This window comes from Choloepus didactylus, chromosome 2 (assembly GCF_015220235.1).
Source record: "Choloepus didactylus isolate mChoDid1 chromosome 2, mChoDid1.pri, whole genome shotgun sequence".
NCBI classification, from domain to species: Eukaryota; Metazoa; Chordata; class Mammalia; order Pilosa; family Megalonychidae; genus Choloepus; species Choloepus didactylus.
This window is the reverse complement of record NC_051308.1, coordinates 138,476,169-138,493,092: the sequence shown is the minus strand read 5'-3', so window position 1 is coordinate 138,493,092 and position 16,924 is coordinate 138,476,169. Positions and strand designations below refer to the sequence as shown.

Sequence of the window (16,924 nt, the reverse complement as noted above, 5' to 3'; positions counted from 1 at the left end):
AAATATCTTGGAGGTGGGGATGATCATCATTAATTTTTAAAACACCCTGTGAAAATACATGTTTATGAAGGAAAAAGTAAAGAATGTACATTTTGGTTTGAGTGGAAAACTAAGATTCTCTTTCCAAAACAATAAATAGGCCATTTTCAATGATTCTTTCATTCTTATTTAACGACACTCAAATTCTTAATCCTGATGTGGAAGCTGATATGATAATGATCAAGTACAGCAGAAGAGACTAGAAAATAAGAAAGGGTAGAAAAGGATAAACACACCCATGGCATGATTACACCTATAAACAATATATGAATGTGCATGAAATTTGATAGACTTTTCTGGATTTCTGACTTTGGTGATTAAAATCATTTTAAAATGACAAAGAAGCTTCACTTTCGAGAGGACCTGTGAATCGATCATTCTTTCTAACCTTCTCTCCAGCTTGACCGGAAGGGCCAGGGTCTCCAGTAGGACCTGCTCGACCTTTGGGTCCCTCAGGACCATCCTCTCCTCTTGGACCTATTTGACCAACTTCTCCCTGAAAAACAGAGAAGCAACATTCTCATAATTTAAAACATATTCGGAAATTGAGTGGCAGAGATTACAGTCAATCAGAAAGTCATATTCTTTGAATATTGGTTTACTCATGTTTTATGACCAAGAGGCTTAAGAGTGATTGAGTTTGTTGATCAGTCCATTCCTGGTAAACAGCAGAATGCAGTCTGACATTTTGAAAACCTACAGAAGCCAAATGTTTACATATACGACATGAAATTACTTATACTACATCTGTATTACAGAATGAGAGGTGTAAGTCGAGACTCAAGATCAGAGTGCAAATTTGGAAATCACTCTTTGATTGAAACACAATAAAAAGCCTCATTTTGGATTAGGTTTTCAGCTTTAAGGTATTAAGTACTAGAATATGTAAGTTATTACCCCCATCATGGGCATTAGCTTTATGTACACTTTAGGTAAATAAAGATATTCTATAGTCTGCTTTATTGGATATTATTATATTAGTTATTGTGCCGGTTTGAGTGTATTGTGTCCCCCAGATGCCATTATCTTTGTAGTCTTGTGTGGGGCAGAAGTTTTGGTGTTGGTTAGATTTGCTTGGAGTGTGCCCCACCCAGCTGTGGGAGATAATTTTGATGAGATGTTCCCATGGAGGCGTGGCCCCACCCATTCGGGGTGGGCCTTGATTGGTGGAGCTATATAAATGAGCTGACTCAGAGAGAGAAAAGAGAGTGCAGCTGGGAGTGATGTTTTGAAGAGAAGCAAGCTTGTTAGAAAGGAACGTCCTGGGAGAAAGCCGTTTTGAGGCCGGAGCTTTGGAGCAGACGACAGCTGCCTTCCCAGCTAACAGAGGTTTTCCGGACACCACTGGCCGTCCTCCGGTAAAGGTACCCGATTGCTGAGGTGTTACCTTGGATGCTTTGTGGCCTTAAGACTGTAACTGTGTAGTGAAATAAACCCCCGTTTTATAAGAGCATGTCCATCTCTGGTGTTTTGCATTCTGCAGCATTAGCAAACTAAGACAGTTATAAAATAATTATTTTATAATAAAATGTTCACTTTACTCATATTTTTATTTTTCTAGACACCCTTTACCAGAAGAGAAATATAACTGTTATTATACTTAAAAAGAAATATAACTTACAACTATGTAATGGTACTGTGAACAATCGAAAGTATGATTTGTTTTGTATGACTGCGTGGTATGTGAATATATCTCAATAAAATGAAGATAGAAAAAAAAAAGAAATATAACTATTATTATACTCAAAAACTGAAGATCCCCATAAAATTAAAATTTAGGAAAGTTGCAGGCATATAGTTTCCAGCTAGCATAGCTCACTATATAGAGACAAAATTTAGAACAAACTTATCAAATTGTTTAAGTAAATCATTTTCTAAAACTGTGCCCACACAAATGACAGTACCCAGTTGTGTGTGTGTGTGTGTGTTTGTGTGTGTGTGTATATTATGGTACATAAGAAATCTTAATATAACATCTAAAAGACAACTGGTAATATATAATCTCCATGAAAATTAATCTTCTCATAAAAACCTAGGTGAGCAATATTTCAGGTAGTACAATTATTTTATTTATCCTGTGCCTATATTCCTTGTGCAAATTTTTTTACTTACTCTGTCACCTTTAAGACCCATGTCACCTTTGAATCCTGGAAAACCATCTTCACCCTAAAAATATATAAGTAATAAATCAGGCATTTAATCAACCATGTGACTGAATCTAAAATATGGCTATATAAATTATGATTACTGGTAGAGAAAATTTATTATGAGAAACGTGAATCCTAGTTGTGAAACCTCCTCCCCTACTCCTTTCTCCAGTCTTCACCTTACCCCCATATACCCTTACCTGCAGCATCCTCCCAATTTTCCAAAATTATTGGCTAAGGAAATATTTCTGACCATTCTCACTGAAATCTGTATTTTTAAGAAGTAAGCTTCATAAACAACCTTACTGTTTCTTAGTTTCAAGAAAAAGTTAAATCCCTAAGGAATAAATCATTCATGCATTCAGTGGCATTAATTGAGCAATTACTCTGCCCAGAATACTGTAGTGTATTTTGAGGGCTTTGTTTTATTATTAAAAATGAAGGTAGAAAATTTTCAGTGGTACAGATGAAGTAGAATGTGTGTTCAGAAAAGAAAAAAAAATGATGATGATGATGCTGTTGGTGGTGATGATTATTTTGCTTGACGTGTGGGGCAAGTAGTGAATGAGAGAAAAGTCTGATCGAGGAGTTGTTATTTTAGTTGGGAGTTGGGAGAACAGATATGGCTTTCAGAGTTAGAGGAAAATGCAGACATTTCAGTTCGTGTTTGAGAACAGCTATGAAAGATGGGCACATATAATTCTACACCCTGTTGCTATAATGTCCTCTCAGAAATACAAAATTGATCACATCACATCAATGCTTACTTTAAAATACCTTAATGTTTCTAAATTGTTAATGATGAATATAAAGCCCATAACACACAACACAAAGGCCCCTGCCCCACCATGAGCTTGTCTTTTAAAAAAGAATCTGCAGCTTTATCGTTTCCAATTAAACTCTCCTCCACCCTCCCACCCAATGCCCTGGGATTGAGATCTAACAAAACTGAATTACCTGTATTTCCATTTGTAACTCTTGTGTTGGACACTACCTCCCATCCACACCTAAAGCCTTTCCCTTCTTTGCCCCCCGGCGATACTTTACTCTTCTTCTTTCAAGATTCAGCTTATGATTCTACTATGAAGTTTTCCCTGACCTCAATCCTCCTTTCCTAAAATAAAGCTATGTGCCCTGTGGGCTCACAAGGAGCATTCATCATTGTAACAACCTGGCAGGCTGCACTTAGTTGATTATAGTTCTCTTTCTTTCTACTAAATGGCAGTAGGCAAAAATGATTATTAATTAACCTCTGTGTCTCTAGTGCCTAGTACATTTTTGACCCTCAATAAACATGATACCCAATAAACCTTTATTTAATGAATATCTGGAAATTGTCCATGTTTCGGTGTGAGTTTGGCAAGATATGTTAAAGGCTGGGAAATACCAGGTAATTATGGGATTAGGAGAATGGAACCTGGAAAAGGGGATCTGACCTGACGTTTTGCCTAACCCTAGGAGTTCTGACTACACTAGAAGTTTAATTCTTTAAGGAAAAGCATGATGTTTTCAACAGAATGGCCATAAACTGGTCTTATAGGACTTGGGTTTTCTCTGTGCTAAGCGCAAGTGGGTAACAGGAGAGGCTTAAAAGCTGAAAATGACCACTTAACTTCCTATTGACTACTGTCTTCTCCACCTTCTCTCTAGAGAGAAAGGTAATTACACAGTTGCCAAGTTTAGTTTAAAGAATACCGCACTCTTTATCTAAAAATCAGTAACGGTTTTAGAATTGTTTCAGGCAGAGACTTTTTTCCATTGTTTTTTTAAAGAGAACTCAGTGGACTGGATGCTATTCATGTCTTTTCAATACATTTACAAGTAAAGAAAAAGAAGACTCTTAAATGTATTAGGTATATGCTTGCAATAAATAATATTTTTAACACACTTAATTATCAGGTCTGAATTCATCTTAAAAAAAAAGGTAACAGTTTTAGAAGATGTGTAAAAGAGAAATTCATCTGTGCCGTTTGGTTTATTGGGTTGTGTGGCTTGAGGTGAGGTCTCAGGAATAAAGCTGGATCTAAAAAGCGGAGAGTCTTAATCTACATGAGGGTGATAACTTGCTATTTTTCTTTAGGTAACGATTTATAATGTAAAAGAAAAATAAGTTTTAACTTTCTTCATTATCTCTTATAAGAGCAATGGTAGATTACAATGCATACTCAGGAAAACAAAATAAATAGTATATATTGAAAATTCATAAATCCTTGGTGGGCACTAATGCCAGAGAAAAAATTTGAATTAATACTTAAACATCTTAACAAGAATTCTAAACTAAAATAATGCATTTTAGCATCGTCAACCTTCAAATTATTACAAGTTCAACACTACTTGATCCATCACTGTGCTCAATTGTCAGCTCAGTATTAGACACCATACCCTGAAGACCGTCTGCGATGATGATAATTTCTGGATGAATAGAAATTATCATCAAAGTATCCGAAGTAATTAAAACTGCATGCCTGATTTTTCATTCTAATTTCCAGACTGCAAGACAATACACCTGCATACCTTTACTGTCTCAGCAGTTTACTTTTTTCAGAAAAATAAATTATAATGGACATATTAAACTATCCCTTCTTGTTATTCATTTCTCACTGGTATCAAATCAACTCAAGGTCCTTTTAGTAACATTATGACAACAGGAATAAATGGTTGCCCTTGAAATTAATAAAGTTAATATTCCAGATAAATCTCACCAAATCTAACAGCATTTCATGCTACAAACTTCTGAGGTTTTTTTATTTTTTTAAATAATTTTGTAGTCAAAGTTAATCTGATACTGATTCTGAATAATCCCAGTCCCTTTGCCTTTCAACATAATCTGTGAACAATTTGGGGGCTCTATAACTCATGCTTTATGGAGAAATGTGAATTTTATGTTTTTCACCCAAAACCAATTAAATTACAATCTACCCTATAAAAGATATGATAGTCATACCTACTATGAGACATTCATTCATCTACATCCTCCTTACCCTTATCTTCTACTTATTAACCCTTTTGCTTTGCATGCAGTATCACACAGGAAGACTTTTCCCCCAATTGATTTACGATATGCCTAACTCTCATGTGTTTCGTTGCATTTCAGTATGATTTGGGGGGATTTCAGTAGAGAATAAAGAGAATAAATAATCCTCTAACATGGATATAACTGGATATTGTCCAACAACTGCAGCAAATCCATTCATGAGGTCAACCCTATGATTTACAGATGTTAGACAGATGTAAGAAAAAAAGACATACAGGACTTACTCTGTTAATGACTTAACTTCACTTCTGTGCTATAATATAGCCCTCAGCCCAGGATACAAGGCATTAATACTATTATAAACAAGTTTCCATGATACAGGGCACAAAATTAGACTAGCATTGTCTGGTCATAGTAATCATTCAATATATATTTGAGAAATGAAATATCTGTTAATAAATTTAAATTTTTGTTACAATACATATATAGCAAATTAAAATCATCCAAAAGGTTATTTATAGTTTACCTTTTCACCTTTAGAGCCCTTGAGACCTCTGACACCATCAGCTCCCTATGGAAGAAATTAGAAGGATTAAATGAAAATAACATTTGATGTTGAAATTAAATAATGTGAGAAAAATTAACATTTACCTTTACTCCTCGGGGTCCAGGGTAGCCAATAGGACCCTGTGGACCTGGAGGACCCTGAAAAAGACCCATTAGAATTTAACTATATAATACATTGAAAATGCTACTTATTCACATACTTTATTTCACCACATAATCTACAAAAATATGGTATTTTCTATCGGTATTTATAGAAATATAAACTATATTTATTATTAATATTTGGTAAAGATTTCTTGAGTAGTTTATCATCTGTTTATAGAGTCCTATACGGTGATCAAATCACCAGCACTTCAAACTTCTTATATCAAATATTCATGATAAAAATAAGATCCCTAAATGGGCCAAGAGGACAAATGTAATAAATACGTAAAATAATGTAAACCATTAGATAATTAATAAATAATTTTCCAAACCTGAAAAAATAGGATGTGCTTAAGTGTATAATAGGCAATTATAGATTAATCAGCTGGATCAATAATTTTTAATAGAAAACATATAAATTAATAGCAGGCATATCATCAAGAATATGATCAAAATTACATATTTTCCACATCTGGCTTCATTTCATTAGGTGCAAATACATAAAACATAATTTCCAATTTCTATAGTAACGCCAAGAATTTTAATGCTATTTTAATAAGAATACAAAATTAGCAACTCTAAACATAAATGGTCTTACTTTTGCAATCCAAAACAGTATGAACATTGAATAAACTTTTATTTTGATATTTAGTTTAGATATTTTGATAATCATTGCTCTTAAAATGTATGCTCCTCCTAATTAAAGGTTACCAGAAAGCAATATAAAGATAAAATTAAGGTAACAAACATTTTGTTATTCAGAAATTCTCCTACAATTTGATTATTATCATTTATGGTTACTTCTTCCACATATAGCACATATGCAAAATGTGGGTCTTGCCCCCTGACCATAAGAATATTAAAGAAAAAAAAAAAGGAAGAGAGTCTAACTGATAAAAGTGTTTATACACAATTAAAAGATACATATCTAAGACTAATGCCTGTTTCCTACACAGTAAACAAAAAATAACTAAAGGAACAATTTTTAGATTTAAATGTTATCAAAAATTTAGAAAAGTAAGGAAATATTTACAGCTAGAGATGAACTATTTTCCGTTACTTATTTTCTAATACTCATATCTTTAAATGTATACTTAGAGTATGTATATTATAGTGATAACCAAATTTGCCCTTGGAGATAAGCTAGCAGGATAGTCAGATGGATACTTTGTAACATACCAGAGCACCTTTTTCTCCAGACTGGCCTTCTTTTCCAGGGTGACCCTACATTTAGCAAAATTATATACTGGTTAGATACAATTGAATGGTAGTTTATAACACTATGAAATTTTCTCCATTTTTCTTTAGAAACTATTGAGATCTTATTCTTCATGTTTCAAAAAAGAATGAACATTTTTGCCTCAGTGTATATGGCTTTAAATTACATTGAGGCATTTGGAAGGAAATATAACAAACATATTTGATGGATACAACTTTCATCAAATATGTAATTATGAGAGCTTGGAAAGGAATTAAAACACCGCATATTATTGTTCACCAATAATTCAACAGCAGTCTCAAATAGGGTTTTAGTTGATGGTATTTAAATTTGACTTCATTTTTGCATATTTATCTAATGATCATATGCATCTTCAAAAGACTCTTTGGGACATGTGTATGCGGTATCTAAAATGTAGCAAGAATACAAATACTAATACTGTTAATAATCAGGTTATTGAGATTCAGTAAATAGAAATGTACAGCTACATCACAATTATACTCAATAAAAACAAGCAGAGGCAGCATGAGAAATCTCTTACTCTGGCTCTTAAAAATCTGAGAAAGTAGTTTGAAGTTAAAAAAAAAATCATAGATAACAAAAGTTAATAAAGCAAAAAAAGTTAATAAAGCAACTCTAGAGATTACATAATTATATAGCATTATGTATTACTTCTTAAGGGGACATAATAAATATTTCTATATGTCCAAAGAAGTAGGAAATTCTGAAAGCTGAGGAATTTTCATGGGAAATGCCTGAAAAGGTTTAAGAATGGTGAGGAACATTAAGAATCATGTAGAATTTGAAAACGAGGCAAAATGGAGAAGTGTTTTCTTTGCAAAGAAAACTGCATATTGCATAAGGACAGCTATAAGGAAGGACAAGGTTAGAGAAAAGTGGGAAGACTTGTTTGCCTGGAATTAATGGTTCATGAAGAAGTAGGAAGATATGATGTTCTGGCTTACGGTGCCAGAACTGGTTTGTTCAAAGGACACTGTGAGCTCATTAAAGGTTTTGCAATATAGAAGGGACAAGATATTGAAATGGTGTTTTACAGAGATCAAGGCTTTATTATTAGCTAAATTTGCTTTTATTATATTTTTATATTATTTTTATATATCATTTCTAAAACACATTTTTGAAGACAATATATAAAAATTTTAATGACCAGGTATTTATTACTTACAGGAGGCCCATCAGCACCAGGAAGTCCAGCTAGCCCCAGTTTTCCTTGTGGTCCCTAATCAAATACAGAAAGAGGGTATTTTGTCTTTTAAATATGAAAATAATGAAAACCTCTGACTTTGCATATAGGAATATGTATAGGAAATTTCTGCAAATAAAATTCTTAACTCTAGTCAATGGCTTTAATCTGCAAGTAATAAATACGTAAATCATCTTTAGCACATTATATGGAGGAAATGATAAATAAAGATAAATGAAAACCAAATTTGACAGATGGCAAAACACGTATTAGACCTGCTTAACAGTCCTGAAGGTCTAAATGTCTTAGTAGACCCATATGTCTTTTTACAATAAACAAACTAATTTTTGCATATCACAATAAAATAGAGCTTAGAGGAAAAAAAGGGAACAATGTGGGTGAGGGAAAAAAATCATTTAGAAAATTGAAGTAAATATTGGATATTTTCTTCAATAATTAATGCCAACAAATAAATACTTAATAACATTGATGAAACTCTAGTAATTATTAAAATTTAAGAAACACAAGTTATACTGTGAAACTGATTCTTATGACATGATGAAAATGATAGCTAATATTTTGATGTAAAATGGACACAACCTAATGTGCATCTAATAAGCAATAACAACAACAAAAAACTATTTATTCAACATATTGCTATAATCCCTGCATAACTACTGAAGGTTTACAATCTCATTAACTTGAACTTTACTAAATTAAGAACATGGTAAAAATCACTATTTCAAGGAGTGAACCCTTTTTTGGGGAGAAAAGAAGGCTTTCTGCTGTGAATAATCAACTATATCAAGCCCCTAGACAAAAAGCCATTATAGTTTACTGATAAAGTCATTAGCTAGGATTTGGAAACATTTGAAAGAACAAGATAACATCAGCAAGCCAAATACTGGACATAGTTTGTTTTTTTCCTCAGATTATCTTTAAGATAAGCATTGTGTTCATGTTGATAAATACTACAGCTTTCTATAAGAAAACCTCCCTTAAATCACTATCAAACAAAAAAAAAAACTGAAGATAACATTTAAATAGAACCATTTCAATCTTATAATTGAGATTAATTATACCTCATTTAAAGGCTTTAAAAGTTTCAATCTCTCACCACTCTATAGTCACATTCAACCAAGTAATTTAACATTTTTAAATACCTGTTACAAAATCCAATTATTTTGGCAATATTCTACCTGTCACAGATTACATTTTATACTCAAGACAATGGTCTTATTTCTTCAAAACAAAATGCATAGCACAAACACAGAACTACTACATTAATTATAATTATCATCCATATATGCGATATTTCTGTGGCAATGACTTTGTGGGGAACACTAAATGAGTTTTTTTGTTTGCTATAAATCTGAATGTAGAAGAGAAGTATTACACTTTTATACTGTAAGATGATTTTTAAAATCAAGTTAAAAATCAATCCTGGGAGGCGGGGCAAGATGGCGGCATAGAGAGGAGTGGAAGCTAAGTAGTCCCCCTGGAACAACTACAAAAAGCCAGAAACCACTAGCAAATAATCCAGAATAACTGTAGGGGGACAAATGGGACCATCCACTCATCATACACCAACCTGAATTGGGAGGAATGCCCGAGAACACAGCATAAAAATCTGTAAGTAAAACCTGCGGATCCAAGTAGCGAGACCCTCACCCCCCATAGCCCGAGCTGCAGAGCCTCGTGGTGCCAGAGAGAAGCTCTCTCCCAGCAAGCGAATATAGCTCAGCTGAGCTCCAACTGGGGTTTTAAGTAGCGAGTGTGAACTGCTCACTACAGGTACGCATCCACAAAAAACAGACAGAGGCTTTGGGTGATGACTGACCTGGGAAAGCCAGAGGGTCGCCTTGGACTGGGTCTGAAGGGGACTATCTGTTTTTTTTTCGGCTCAGCGGAGAAAGCCCCAGTCATTTTCAGTTTCCAGGGCTGTGACTTGGGGAAGGGTGGAGACAGCACAAGCAGAGAGCAAGACCACTGAAATGCTAATGACCTCCACCTGGGGGGTCTGTTTTCTCTAGGAGGAAAGGGGTGGGGCCCTTTCCATTCAGAACCAGAGCCCAGAGCCTGGGGGAACACAGCCACACCTCCTCACACCAGTCAAGAATTATAAGCTAAGAGGCATCACCTGCTGGGCAGAAAAGCACAGTGACCTGAGGCATCAAAGGGTGGAGCAATTTTCTAAGACACACCCTCAGGGAAACCAGATACTGAATATTTCTTCCCTCTAGGACCTGAGCCTGTTCTGGTCTGGGAAAACCTGATTTGGATAACCAAGGAAACCATGCCTAGACAACAGAAAATTACAACCTACACTAAGAAAAATAAAGTTATGGCCCAGTCAAAGGAACAAACATACACTTCAACTGAGATACAGGAATTTAAACAACTTATGCTAAATCAAATCAAAAAGTTTAGAGAAGATATTGCAAAAGAGATAGAGGCTGTAAAGAAAACACTGGGCATATATACGGCAGAATTCAAAAGTTCAAAAAAACAACTAGTAGAAACTATGGAAATGAAAGGCACAACACAGGAGATGAAAGACACAATGGAAACATATAACAGCAGATCTCAAGAGGCAGAAGAAAACACTCAAGAACTGGAGAACAAAACACCTGAAAGCCTACACGCAAAGGAGCAGATGGAGAAAAGAATGAAAAAATATGAGCAACGTCTCTGGGAACTCAAGGATGAAACAAAGTACAATAATGTATGTATCATTGGTGTCCCAGAAGGAGAAGAGAAGGGAAAGGGGGCAGAAGCAATAATAGAGGAAATAATTAATGAAAATTTCCCATCTCTTATGAAAGACATAAAATTACAGATCCAAGAAGCGCAGCGTACTCCAAACAGAAGAGATCTGAATAGGCCTACGCCAAGACACTTAATAATCAGATTATCAAATGTCAGAGACAAAGAGAGAATCCTGAAAGCAGCAAGAGAAAAGCGATCCATTACATACAAAGGAAGCTTAATAAGACTATGTGCGGATCTCTCAGCAGAAACCATGGAGGCAAGAAGGAAGTGGTGTGATATATTTAAGATACTGAAAGAGAAAAACCACCAACCAAGAACCCTGTATCCAGCAAAGCTGTCCTTCAAATATGAGGGAGAGCTCAAAATATTTTCTGACAAACAGACAATGAGAGACTTTGTGATCAAGACACCTGCCCTACAGGAAATACTAAAGGGAGCACTACAGGGTGATAGAAGACAGGAGTGCATGGTTTGGAACACAATTTTGGGAGATGGTAGCACAACAATGTAAGTACACTGAACAAAGGTAACTATGAATACAGTTGAGAGAGGAAGGTGGGGAGCATGTGAGACACCACAAGAAAGGAGGAAAGATAAAGACTGGGACTGTGTAACTTGGTGAAATCTAGAGTATTCAATAATTGTGATAAAATGTACAAATATGTTCTTTTACAAGGGAGAACAAGCAAATGTCAACCTTGCAAGGTGTTAAAAATGGGGAGGCATTGGGGGAGGGATGCAATCAGCATAAACTAGAGACTGTAACTAATAGAATGATTGTATTTTGCTTCCTTTAATGTAACAAAGGTGATATACCAAGGTGAATGCAGATAAGAGGGGGGGATAGGGGAGGCATGTTAGACACTTGACATTGGTGGTATTGTCTGATTCTTTATTCTACTTTGATTTAAGGTTATTTTTCCTTTTGCTGCTTCCTAGCTGTCATTTTTTTTTTCCTCTTTCTTTTTCCTCTCTGCCTTCTTTGACTCTCCCTCCTGCCTTGTGGAAGAAATGCAGATGCCCTTATATAGATAGCGGTGAAGGTGGTGAACACATAAATGTATGACCATGCAGAGAACCATCAATTATTTACTTGGGATGGAATGTATGGTGAGTGAACAAAACCATATTAAAAAAACAAATGGGTTGATGACAAAACCTCGAGGGCAATATACTGAGTGAAATAAGCCAGATACATAAGGACAATTATTGCAGGGTCTCACTGATAGGAACTAATTATAATATGTAAACTCATAGACTTGAAATATAAGGTACCAAGATATAGGATGAGGTTTAAGAATGCAGAGTCATTGCTTAGTATGAGCAGAATGTTCAATTAGGATGAACTTAAATGTTTGGAAATGAACAGGGGTGTTGGTAGCAAGATGTGAGAATAACTAACAGTGCCAAATGGTGTGTGAATGAGGTGGAAAGGGGAAGCTCAGAGTCATATATGTCACCAGAAGGAAAGTTGGAGGTCAAAAGATGGGAATGTATAAAACTGAATCCTATGGTGGGCAATGTCCATGATCAACTGTACAAATACTAGAAATCGCTTCCATGAACCAGAACAAATGTATGACAATACAATTAGAAGTTAATAATAGAGGGGCATATAGGAAAGAACTATATACCTATTACAAACTATATACTACAGTAGTAGTATTTCAACAATTTTTCATAAACAGTAACAAATGTACTATACCAATACTATGAGTAAACAATTGAGGGGGGTTGGTTAGGGATAGGGGAGGATTAGAGTTTCCTTTTCTTTTTTTCTTTTTTCATCTTTCACTTTATTTCTTATCTGGAGTAATGAAAAGTTTCTAAAAATTGAACAAAAATTAAGTGTGATGGATGCACAGATGTATGAGGGTACCAGGGGTAAGTGATTGTACACTTTGGATCTTTGGATAATTGTATGGTATCTGAACAATCCCAATAAAAATGAAAAAAAAAAAAATCAATCCCTTTTTTTAGAATGGAATCTCTATGAGAGCAAAATGTGTTCAGCTATTTTCATAACTGCTTGCTGTTTCCCTAGGAGGAAAACAAAGTTGAACACATGAATGTGACATTGTTCAGAACATAATAAAATATTTATAATTTATTGAGTGCTTATAAGCACTCTTAAGCAATTTATATGCATTATCTTCTTTAAGACTCAAGCAATTATATGAATTACCATCAACAAAGAGTTTGGGTAAATTAACCACTATCAGTACAGGGCAGAAACCGAGGTCTGTAATCATATCGCCAAAGTCCTTCCCTTTAACTAATATTTATTTTGTGTCTTGCTACTTCATACTAAGCTCATGGAGTACTATAATACAATGTGCTTTCTGTAAAGCAGTTAATATGTGAGTAATATAAATTATGAATTAATATGTAAATTAAATCAACATGAAACAGTATAATTAGGTTATCAAAATGTCAATGAAAACAATATAGTTGTCCTATGTATCTTATCTACTAAACATAAACTTCATAAATCTTTTAGATCAAATGTAACAAAAATGCAGGCTATAATAATTTAGGACAAACATATCAATTTCTTGTAAATTAAAAATATATGACAGTAGTCAATTATACATTTAAATATTACATTATAGTATGCTCCACCTGAAAAATCATTATTCATCAAGTTTTGAGATCAAGGCTGTAGAGCCAAAATAAATAGTTCATAGTATATCATAGAAAACTACTATACATGCAACATAAAAATATAATACCACAGAGGCAATATAAATGAAATGTATTTCCCTGATGTTCTTGAATTCCTCTCTTCTTTGGATAGAAAAGATTGTTTCTGAACCTATGAGTTGAATATGTGGAAAGTTCAGACCAGAGACAAAAGCTGCATAGACTTAAGACAGCTCTCTTCTACCACAAGAAGTGTGGTGAAACCAGTTCTTATATTTTATCTTTGGCCTAGCAAAGGAGATTCAGATACGTCAAGTTTCCTTAAAAGCATATTTCTCTTAGAAATCAAGGGCATATATGAAAAATTCAATAGGCACATTCCTCAAGTGAGATATATAATATAATAAATATAGCATGTTTGTGGCTGGCCAAACTAAAATATTATGACTGGCCCAGATTAGTACCTCTAATCTAAAGTAAAGAATGAAAATGACATTTGGGACCTAACATCCTGTGTACAAGGCCCATTTTCCAGTAGCACTCACATAGAGGCAAACATATATAAAATATGCACAGAAAAAAATAAAGTCCACTTAAATTTGATATGTTCAACTCTAACAGCTCAGTAATAAGACAAATAACCCAATTAAAATATACCCAAAGGATGTGTATAGATATTACACCAAAAAATATAGAAATGGCCAAATAAAAACATGAACATATACTCAACAACACTAATGATATTTTAAATTCAAATTAAAACCACAATGAAATACTATTTCACACCAACAAGAATGACCATTATCAAAAAGACAGACAATAACTCATGCTGGAGAAGATGTGGAACACTTGGAACCCTCATATACCACTGGTGGGAAATAAAAACACTGTAACCACTTTGGAAAACAGTTTAGCATCTTCTTAAAATGCTAACCATAAATTTACCATATGTGGTAGTTTGACACTGTTATTTATCCAAGAAAATGCCATGTTCTTTTAATCCATTCCTGTGGGCATAGGGTGGGACTTTTTAATTGGGTTATTTCAATTGAGATGAGACCCACCTCATTCAAGAAGGGTCTTAATCCTCTTACTGGAGTTCTTTAGAAGAGAATAAACCACATACAGAAGCTAAGAAATGAAATTAAGAGGAGCTCACAGAAAAAGCCCCAGAGAAGCTGAGAGGAAGCCACTGCGGCCAGAAGTTAGAATCAATGAAACCTGGGAGAGAGGAACGGGCAGATGTTGTCATATGCCTTGCTGTCTGACAGAGGAGCCCAAGTTCTCTGGCAGCTGGTCTTCAGAAAAGGTTTCATCCTGTTGATGCCTTAATTTGGACATTTTCACAGCCTTAGAATTGTAAACTTGTAAACTAATAAATCCCCACTGGTAAAAGCCAGTCCATTTCTGGTATATTGCATTTCGTCAGCTTTAGCAAACCAAAAAAACATACAGAATGTGACCCAGGAATGCCACCTCTAGGTATCTACCAAAAAGAAATATGAAGATATATGTCTACACAAAGGCTTGTTTGCAAATATTCCCCAAAGTGAAAACAACCTGAATGTCCATCAATTGGTGAATAGATAAACAAAATGTGCTATATCCAATCTATGTAATGTTATTCAGCAATAAAAAAGGAACAAAGTATTGATATATGCTGTAACATGAATATACCTCAAAAATTTTATGCCAAATGAAAGAAGCCAGACAGAAAAGGCCACATGTTATCTGATCCCATTCACATGAAATCTTCATAAAAGGGAAATCTATAGACTGAAAGCAGATGAGGCACCTATGTCTGGGGTGGGAATGGAGAGTGACTGCAAATTGACACAAGGTTTCTTTCTGGGTTCTAAATGTTCTAAAATTAGATTATGGCAAAGTTGCTCAATTCTGTAAATTTACTAAAAATCTTTGACATGTACGCTTAAAACAAGTGAATTTTTATGGCATGTAAATTAAACCTCAATAAAGCTGTTACTTTTTAAAAAATATGCTATGTTCATAGAAATAAGAAAGAATAAGTTAAAAAAAGGGGTTAGAAATAATCAGTTCACAATTGCACTATAACTACAGGGGACAGGAAATACTACTTGAGGAATCTGTTAGAGGAGAGCAGGGAAAAATACACCTCTCTAATTAAAGATCTATTCTTGCTTTTGATCCACACATTGAGTTATTAAGGGAAACATTATTTTCCATTTATACAGAAGAAATGGTTACAATGACAGCTTCACAATTTTTCTTTAATCAGATCTTGCTACAAACCTTTTGTTGCAAGCTAACCTAATTATGGTTTTTTAAATAATGAGAAAGAAAAGAAGAACAAAAATAAAGAGAAAACATTCACTCATACCAATATGTTTCTGAAATTAGTATAGCTGAGAATGTCATATTTGGAAACTCTCCAAATGGAAGCTTTGTGAAATTTTTATTATTCACAGTTCAGAAATGTTTGAATGAAGTCTCCTCACAATGTACTCTCATGACTGAACTCCAGATTAATTCCTTATATGTTTAGCCATCTAGATATCTTATCAAAAGCAAGAGGCAGGCCTTATACCAGCCTAAGGTTGTTAAATGAAACTTGTTGATGAGATTTTACTAGAACAACAGAGTAACTTACTTTTTCACCAGGAGGACCAATTGGACCTTGTGGACCAGGAAGACCCTATTTTAAAAGAAGTTATTTCATACATCAGTTATCACAGCACAAGAATATATTTTTAAACTAAAAAATTATGAGCCCTGTATTTGACATGAATTGAGTTATGAGCATATGGATGTGTGTACTTCTTTTTCCCCCAGAAAGTTCTGGAACACAGAGGGGAGTTTTGCACAAGCTACTTTTCTGGCAATGGGACTGTAATGTGATCCTATTCAGAACCCTCCTGCAGGTGTGGCTGTTCTGCTGGCAATCTGTGAACACCGAATGCCTCATTTTTCTCTTGGAAGAAAGAGGTCTCCAAGTTTGCTCAAATTAAGAAAAAAAGGAAAATGTTTCTATATTTATATTCTGGACATTTTTAGCCCTGTATAGAAAATTCTGAGGCTATCAATTTTCTTGGGAAAAGATACCGTCTTACCCCATGATCTCAAAGGAACAGTGATGGTTAGACTTACTTGAGGTCCTGGATTTCCTTGCTGACCTGGAGGTCCAGGCTCCCCTTGAGGACCCTGCCACAGGAAAATACACACAGCCTTAAATAGGA

General features: G+C 34.5%; 1 protein-coding gene across 1 annotated transcript in view; it reads right to left on the bottom strand.

The window, feature by feature from the left end:
* Nucleotides 1-16,924, bottom strand: part of COL11A1 (collagen type XI alpha 1 chain) — a 235,964-nt gene that overhangs the window by 116,454 nt on the left and 102,586 nt on the right. The window contains exons 23-30 of the mRNA XM_037815603.1: nt 16,836-16,889; nt 16,339-16,383; nt 8,277-8,330; nt 7,051-7,095; nt 5,812-5,865; nt 5,687-5,731; nt 2,152-2,205; nt 428-535 (exon numbers count right to left, since the gene is read on the bottom strand). Of these exons, the coding sequence (XP_037671531.1) occupies nt 428-535; nt 2,152-2,205; nt 5,687-5,731; nt 5,812-5,865; nt 7,051-7,095; nt 8,277-8,330; nt 16,339-16,383; nt 16,836-16,889 (459 nt within the window). The remainder of the gene's footprint in view (nt 1-427; nt 536-2,151; nt 2,206-5,686; nt 5,732-5,811; nt 5,866-7,050; nt 7,096-8,276; nt 8,331-16,338; nt 16,384-16,835; nt 16,890-16,924) is intronic.